General features: G+C 38.6%; 1 protein-coding gene across 1 annotated transcript; it reads left to right on the forward strand.

Annotated features, from left to right (window-relative positions):
* Positions 1 to 752: 752 nt before the first annotated feature.
* On the forward strand, positions 753 to 5,464 carry LOC107777828 (uncharacterized). The gene is made up of 4 exons (XM_016597975.2): positions 753 to 1,434; positions 2,876 to 3,037; positions 3,185 to 3,865; positions 4,100 to 5,464. Exons 1-4 carry the CDS (start codon positions 1,078 to 1,080, stop codon positions 5,210 to 5,212), a joined length of 2,313 nt encoding a protein of 770 aa, XP_016453461.1. The 5' UTR covers positions 753 to 1,077; the 3' UTR covers positions 5,213 to 5,464.
* The last annotated feature ends 3,709 nt before the right edge of the window (positions 5,465 to 9,173 follow it).

A 9,173-nucleotide genomic window follows, 5' to 3' on the forward strand; every position in this document is an offset into this window, starting at 1 on the left:
TGTTTCTTGTATTATTTCAATCATGAAATTAACTAAAACATTTGTGTGTCAAATACATTTTGAAATTTTATGTCTTTCCTGAACGTTTACTGCTCCAATAATTCAAAATATCGCACGTAAAATATCTTTTAAATAAAAATTTACAACAGATAAAACAGAAACAATTTTAAGTAAAAGAAAATAATTATGAAGAACTTAAATATTTGAAACTACCAGAAATTGTTAGCTCAAATAGTTTTCCTTTTTCCATTTGAGAGTAGTTTGACAACTCAAAAACGTCAAAGGATTATCTAAATTTTTCTCTAAATTTCTTATAAAAACCCGAATGAAAGAGGGAAATCTGGTTATATTTCATTGACAATTCTTTTCTTAAAAGGAAGATCTTATCTTTAACTTATTTTAGTAATCTTGAATGTGGCAATGAATTTTTTCCACTTAAATGTAAATTAATGCACCAAAATAGGAAGGAAATAAGACCAAAGTTAGTATATTTCTTTTTCATGTGATGTTCGTTACCCACTTTAGGATCTGACTAGTGCATTTCATTCCCAAAACTTGTATTAATCAGAAGTTATAGTTCATTTTCTTATTTTAAAAGGAGAAGACTTTTCTTAAACAAATTTTTAGTAATCTTCAACGTGGCATTAAATTTATTTTCCTCAAAAGTAAATTAATTCACTAAAATAGAAGAAAAGAAAACGTAAAAAGAAAAAGAAGAACTCCTATATAACTAGAGTCTACTACATGCACTCTCCTCAAGTCCTCAGTATCATATTCATCACCCTCCCTTTTTTCTCTCTCTGCCATTTGATTCCGAACTAACTTTCATAATCCCTCTTCAGATAACACCTAATCCTAAGTAAATCCCATTTTATCCACGCTTAATTCCAAATTCTTCAAACAAAGATCACTTCTTTTTCCAATATAAGCACAAAAAGTGATCTTTTTGTGTTCTCTTGCTCTGGTTTTATAGTATTTTTGGATCACTTTGATTTTTTTTCTTGTCAAAAATTGATCTTTTTGGTACTTTCTTGATTTGGGTCTTTAGTATTTTTGATTGAAAAGCAAAAAAAAAAAATGGTTGTGAAAATGATGAAGTGGAGGCCATGGCCACCACTATCATCCAAGAAAATTGAGGCTAAGATTATTGTTAATTGTCTTAAAGGTTTCAACTTTATGTCAAATGAGCAAATGGGGTTCCAAGATTTTGAAAAATTAAGAGTTGAAATTAAGTGGAAAGGCTCAAAGGGTAGTTCTTTGAATTTGAGCTCTCTTACAAGGAGGGGTAGTGTAAAGAAGAATTTTACAAAGGAAGAGTCTTTAAAGGAAAATGGTGGTGTTGAATGGAATGAGGAGTTTCAGAGTGTTTGTAACTTTTCAGCTAATAAAGATGGTGTGTTTCATCCTTGGGAGGTTGCTTTTACTGTGTTCAATGTGAGTTTATTTCTTTTATCTCTGATCCTTTTAGTCTTTTGGGTTTTTGGCTGTTATATTCTTATGCAATAAGAATGCTGAATCCAACTCTAGGGAATTTCATTACCTCCCCTATTATTGAAATTATATGTTTTTGTCTTTTTCTGTGATATAGCTATTGAAACTGTATGTTATCAGAAAATTACTGAATGGGATCAAATATCTTGACTATATAGTAGCTGGAACTTGACTTTTGTTGAGAACTAGTTCGTGCTTTTGTTGTCTTAAATTAAGTACAGGTGAGCCTTTCTTGCGATGTTAGGTCTACCCGTCCCCTTTTAACAGAAGAAAGGCTCACCCGGTACCTATCTTAAGGCAAAAAAGATGATATGGGTTGAGCTTAAATGGAGAACTAAGGATTCATATAGCCGACCGAGGCGTAGTTGTTGTTGTTGGTGAATCTTTCTTGATTTTTGTACTGTGTTATGAATCCTGATAATGTCATACAACTTGTTTGGGGTGAATATTTCTTGAATTTCCTCAAATTAGGATACTTTTTGTTTTCTTTAATTGGTTAATCGATGCTCGGTTTTGATTATTTGGTCACGGTGATTCAGTATATTTCAGCAGCATCTGTATGAGCCTCTTCAGAGGATATGTTAAACAAGAGTTGCTTGATAAAGTTCATCATCAGTATGGTTTTTACCGAGTTTTATTACTCCTAGTAACTTAGTGGGTTAAAGTGAGTTTTAACATCTCCGGTTTGATATATTGCTGTCTAAAAAATTAGTGAAGATACTATTCCTGACATGCATTAAGAGTCAAAAGTTTAAGCTTTCTGGAATGTAATGATTGTCTTTAATGGATCCACTTTTTGAGCTTGTGGGGGTCATTTGTATTGATGTAATATGGATGGTGAGACCTACTATATTCATCATATTTTTCTTTTTGAAAAACAAAAAAGAAAAATCCATACTACTGGCATAGTCTGTTATTAATTAAAAAAATTAGCATTGATTAAGAGTTTTCTTGAGCCGATGGTCTTTCGAAAACAACTCTACTCCCTCGGATAGGGGTAAGGTCTGCTTACACATTACCCTCCCCAGACCCCCACTAGTGGGATTTTAATGGGTAGTTGTTGTAGCATTGATTAAGAACCTTGGAGTATATGCCGTTTCAATTTCCATAGTTGTTCTCTTTATGCATCCAACAATAGGAGGTGTTATTGGTCGGTTGCAAGGATATTCTTATGGCTAATTGTTTCGCGGGCACGGCGTTGGCCTTTGTTGCATGTTTCTTTCACTGTTTCGAGACCTATCTTGTTTTTCATAATCGTATCTTCCAATCTATTGGTGTATTACTAATCCTTTATTTTCAGTTTGTGCTTTCATCTACACTAATTTTTCAAGTTCTCCGCCTTGTCTTCGTGTTCATATACTTATTCATACTTCTACTAAATCAGGGTACAAGCAGAGAACCAGATCAAAAGGTAACCATACTTGCTGCGGCGTCATTGAACCTTGCAGACTTTGCTTCAGTAGCTGGGGATAAAGAAGACGGCATTGAAATTGCAATTCCTTTGGAAGCCTCTATTGGCAGCTTCAAAAGTTTCCTTTCACTCTGTGTAAGAGAAACTAGAACATACCTTTTGCTTGCTCTCCTCTATTCCTGCAACCACGTGAATATATTATTTAATCAGTATCTTTCATAGCTACTTGTTAATATATATCTGCAGCTGTTTCATCTAAAGCCATGTTCATATATTTGACAGCTATCTCTCAGCCTTGTGGAATTGAGGAACGGTTACGAAGCTTCAGAGACCATTCCGAAGTTTATCATGTCTGCTCCAGTATCTCCAAACCCTGGAGAGGTTTTGTTGACAGACAGAAATGAGGTTTCTGCTTTAAAAGCAGGTCTGCGGAAAGTTAAATTTTTCAAGGGATTATCAGTTAGGCGACACAAGAAGGCATGTCATGAAGAGGAAGGGAGTGATGGAAGGAACTCAGTCAGAAGTGAGGACCCCGATTATGTCTACCTACTCGACACGGATTCACTTGATGATTCAGAAGAAGGAGAATCAGAGGAAGGAAATGAGGATACAAGTGTGCGGAAGTCATTCAGTTATGAAACACTTGCCTATGCAAACCATGCTAGTGGATCATTTTACTCAAACACAAGCAGCAGCGAAGACGAGGATTTCATCCATCGTAACAATCATATTTCAGATGCAGGGCACGGGTACCCTGCGGATACAACTGCAGCACTACAAAATCAAACTGCTGAGCAGAGTTCAAAACGCAGAATTCTCCCCTGGAGGAAGAGGAAGTTGAGTTTCAGATCTCCTAAAACCAAGGGAGAGCCGTTGCTGAAGAAACATTATGGAGAGGATGGTGGGGACGATATAGACTTTGATCGCAGACAGCTTTGCCCATCTGATGAGTCTTCTTCAGGGGTATGTGCCCATTCTTCTTGATTTCTTTATCATGTTTGATTATCCCAGTATCCAAATGCAATTTGTGTAGTGTCATTTATTGTCTTTATTTCATGATCTGATCAATATGCTATTACACTTGTTCACCAATGTGCCTGTCGAATTGAAGATTGCAGAGCTTGATAGCTTTCTTTTGTAGCTACTGTTCTTGTAAAGTTGTATCAAGTGTCTTACTGATGCGTGTAATTCTTGCAGTGGTGCAAATCCGAGAAAGGTTCTGCAAATCAATTTTCAGTCTCCGAATTTGGAGACGACAGTTTTGCTGTGGGTAGTTGGGAGCAGAAAGAGATAATAAGCCGAGATGGACAAATGAAGCTGCAGACTCAGATCTTCTTTGCTTCGATTGATCAACGAAGTGAACGAGCTGAAGGTGAAAGTGCTTGTACAGCGTTGGTTGCTGTGATTGCTGATTGGTTCCACTCCAATCCTAAAGATATGCCGATCAAGTCCCAACTTGATTGTCTTATCCGTGAAGGTTCACTGCAGTGGAGAGATCTTTGTGAAAAAGAGACCTACAAGGAACGTTTCCCAGATAAGCATTTTGACCTCGAGACAGTCCTCCAGGATAAAGTGCGTCCACTCTCAGTAGTCTCAGAAAAATCATTCGTTGGGTTCTTTCATCCAGAAGGAACCGAAGAAGAGGAGGAATTTGACTTTCTTCACGGTGCCATGTCTTTTGACAACATTTGGGATGAGATTTCTAAATCTGCTCAAGAAACTCCTTCTCATGGAGAGTCCTTTGTTTACATTGTGAGTTGGAATGACCACTTCTTTATCCTAAAGGTTGAAAAAGACGCATACTATATCATTGACACACTTGGCGAGAGGCTTTTTGAGTGTTGTAATCAGGCTTATATCCTCAAATTCGACAAAGACACAACAATTTCTCAAGTACCTAGTGAGACTCAACAATCAGATGATAAACCATCTAGCAATAAAAAGGAGCAAAGTGATATGAAAGAAGCTGCCAATGAGGGCAAAATGGTCATTAGCACCAATGGCACCGACGGATTGCAAGAAGAATCAACCATCGTCAACAGGGACATGGTACCTGAAAACAAAGAAGAATCCAGCATTGTTTACAGAGGTAAAGAATCATGTAAAGAGTACATAAAGAGTTTTTTGGCGGCAATCCCTATTAGGGAGTTACAAGTTAATGTGAAGAAGGGATTGATGGCATCTACGCCCCTTCATCAGCGGCTACAAGTTGAATTCCATTATACAATGAGCTTTGACCATAAGTTTGAGTCTTCTTCAGAAGAACTGACTGCTAACAGTTTGGCCATACTACCATCAGCAGCAGAGTAAGCGACGAGACGACTAATAAAGCCTTACAAGTAATATTACATAATGCTAATCCCTTTTGTTTTCTACATATCATTAGGAATTTTGAAAAGCTAATTGTTGTTATAGTGTTCCCTAGAGGGTGTCTGTCGTTGTTTATCTTTTTTCTTCCTATGCATGGGAACGATAATGTGAATAACTATGAAACTGCTCAAGAGTACGCCTTTCTGTTCTGTCGAGGAGGGAAAGTTGGCATAAATGAATATATGAATTCCATACTGCTCTTGAGTTTTGTCTGTTTTAGTTTATTTTTATTTAAGAAGTATCACATTGGTTGAAGGTTCTTGCCTTGGATTTCAGCCTGTGATCCACTTGAGGCTAAATCGTACTTGCACGAAAATGGTGTAAATGTATGAACAGCCACAGAGACAGGAATCTAAACAACAATAACTTGATGTTTCTGGTTCTATATTCAATTGTTGGGGGTAGAGCTCTTTCCCAAGAAAATGCCTATTGATGAAACACAGAAGCAAAGTGATAGTTTATCCGGGTAGAATAGGTCTCATATTTTTTGGGTGTGAAGTGATTGATATGGCATGCCACTCAGGGGCAGAGCTAGAAGCCGAGATATAGATTCGGCCGAACGCAGTAGCTTTTGCTCAAACAGTATATTTGTTGTTTTAAAATTCAGAATCTACAAAGTTGAAGTCCTGGCTTTGCCTCTTATGCAAAAAATTTAACCGCGTATACTTCTCCCGGTGAGTTTCATGGGTGGTCATCCAAGTATTAGTCTATTGGTAGAAAGTCACTATTCTTTATTTTGAAAGGGTTGGTGTGGCCACAGCTACAACTACTGGCGCTTCAAATTAGATTCTAAGGGCGCTACTGAAAGCCTTTTTTTAGGTCCTGTAATAGGGAGGTGTAAGCCTCGAAAGCCTTTGGTACTTGGGTAGGGTCGGACGACTTTCTTTGCCCCAGCTTGGCGAATCGCATCCCCGCACAACGACATTCTTTGTTTGTGCGCCCCTTACCGTTCTCGCTCAGTCTTTCAACGGCCGGGAAGGCAATCGTAGAAACGAAGCCTATCGCCACGCCGACCATCAAATACGAGATTGGGCCCCTTCTCAAAGATTTGATGGGATGGCCCACCCCACCCAAGAGCGCTTATGCCATAGGGGAACTCGTGGCCGGAAACAATCCTTATGGTTTGTTTTGATATCCGGTAGGAATAATAAAATAAAAGTCTAGGTTGGCTGGTGAGCCTAGTGATAGGAGACTATCTAGCTTGGTTCGGAGAGCTCTTGTTGGGTTAAATAATTATTTGTTGCTAAATATTACAATGCAATTATTTGTAGAATATAGGTTACTATTGTAAAATTATGTAAATAGCTCAAAAAAATATAAATATAATTATATAAAATGAAGTAAAAATATTTTAAAACATGTATGTGGGTGTGGAATAATTTATAATTCATCCCCTCATATTGATTGCATAGAGAGTAAGCTGTGGGGATATGAATATTCTCAGCTCTTGATTATAGGTCTGGTGTCATATTGGTTATTTCTCATTATGAATGTTTTGGGTTGTTAGGCAATAGTTATGGCTGCAGATTAATTTGACATAGATTCTAGGGTCATTTTCTGTGATCGCATAGGTTCTTACCTATTTTTTCAAACTTTCATGTATTTGTCTCCGTGGGATATTCTTGGTTAATTTCATAAGGGATTTTTACCTAATCAAGTTTTAACTTAATTATATGTACATATACAATTTATCAATTAAATACAAATTAGTTTTAAATGAGTATCCTTTTATATTAGGAATTGAATAGGAATCTTCATCCCTATGCTTTTTTTCTCTCTCTCTCCGTCTGTCTCTCTTTCTCTCTCTCCGTCTCTCTCTTTCTCTGTTCTTTCCCCAATTCTCTTCCTTCATTTTTCTCTGCTTTTCATCCTTTTTTTCCCAAGGAAGTTCATCAATGAATTTCAATTGTTATAATATAGAGTTTTAACCCTTTCATGTTGCACAATTGGTATTCGAATTGAAATTGTCAATCAATAAGTTTTGAAGGTGTTTGATTCTCCACCATTGACAATCATTAAAAAGCTTTAAAACTTTGAATTCAAATTTGGGTTGTCAAAAATTAATGTTTGTTTGGATTGGGTATTGTTGAAAACAATTGGAAATATTCTTTGGAGTTTATATCTTTGGTGAAGAGTAGACTTGATTTTGACTGAATTTCAGATTTAAACTCGAAGAAGGAGATGATATACAATATACTTACGAAATTATATTAAAGTTGTATGTAAATTGTATTCTGTTGTAGTTATATATATATTTTTTATTTGAATGTTGTATGTAAGCTGAAAAATAGTTGTATAATGTATAAGTCGTTGTATGAAATTTATATTTAAGTTATAAATACTATCTTTTTATATAAAGTTGTTGATATGTATCAAAATTGCATTAAGAGAGGAAGTTTTAAATGGAATTTCAGAGAGGAAGAACACACCACTTACAAAATATATACAAATCATATACAAAATACAGACAAAAAATATATTGTATAAATTTGTATGAAAATTATATTTAAGTTGTATGATGTTGTAGTTGTAATAACTGATATTTTAGTCGAGAAAACAGTGTGCACGAAATTTAACCTTCTCTCTCTGCGCTTCCTACCCAACGGTCACAACGAGACCCTGCCGAGCCCCAGCCCAACAGTAAGAAGTAGCCGGCGACCACCACCACCCCATGCCGACGATCACCCCCACTACACGCCGGTGACCACCCCCACCAGCTGGTACGCCCCCCTCCCTCATCTCTCTCGCCTCTACCCACCCCATCTATGTCGCCCCATCCCCCTCCCCTTTCTCCCTCTCTCTGCGCTATCTCTCTCCCATACCCCCCTCCCCCCACGCTGGCCACCACCACCACCGCCGCGCAGCAACATCTGTCCCCTCTCCCCTCTTTCTTTTCTTCCTCTTTATTAAATCTTAGTTGACTGTAAGCCCCCCACTCACGCACATTGTTTCCTCTGCCCCTTTCCCCTTTCTCTTCGTTTCCTTTTTGTGCTTCTTTGCTATGGCTGGGGCTTCACCACTGGTAACGCCCCCCTTTGTTTGGCTCCGTGGTGTTTTGCATATTTTTCAGGTTAGGGTCGGTGGCTATTGGCAGCGAGCAGGGCGTGCGTGTGCAAACAGTGAAGAGCAGCCCGGACAAGTGTCAGCAAGAGGCGGCGGGAGACGGACGTGAACGCGCCTAGGTCGCCGTAACACCGTCGTGAATACCGAGACAATTCCCAGGTTCTACTTGCGGGAGTTGGTACCTCCGGTTTTCCTGTTTCCCTTCATTATGTTAGTTAAATCGTTGTCATCTTAGTTTATATTAGTTTAATCGTCGTATTAATGTGCCTGTAGTTGCATCTTGTCTTCTTCTAGTTTGGTTTGTTGCAGAGTATGTGTTAGTGATTTCCCTTAGTTTGCTGTAGGTGTAGTGGTTGTGGTCAGGGATGGTCGAGTGAGGTCATGTCCTCGAGGCAAGCGGGGGTTGGGGCGGGAGGTAGGGAAGGGGTTAGGGGGTGGGTCGGGAAGCAAGGGATGTAAGGGGAACAGGGGTGCCTGTAGGTTGAGAATTGGGTAATGGAACGTAGGTACATTGACGGGTAAGTCTATAGAGTTGGCGAAGATCCTCCGGAGGAGGAGGGTCAATATAGCGTGTGTCCAGGAGACTAGGTGGGTAAGGTCGAGGGCGAGGGATGCAGACGGTTATAAGCTTTGGTACTCCAGAGTCTGGAAGAGTAAGAATAGAGTGGGTATCTTGGTGGATGGGATCTTAGAGAGTCTGTGGTTGAGGTTAAACGGGTGAATGATAGATTGATGGCTATTAAGTTGGTGGTTGGAGTGTGCACCCTTAACTCGTTAGCGCTTACGCGCCGCACGCGGGCCTGGATGAGGAGGTTAAACAACGCTTCTGGGAGGGGTT

The sequence above is a fragment of the Nicotiana tabacum genome, chromosome 23 (assembly GCF_000715075.1).
Source record: "Nicotiana tabacum cultivar K326 chromosome 23, ASM71507v2, whole genome shotgun sequence".
Classification (NCBI taxonomy): Eukaryota; Viridiplantae; Streptophyta; class Magnoliopsida; order Solanales; family Solanaceae; genus Nicotiana; species Nicotiana tabacum.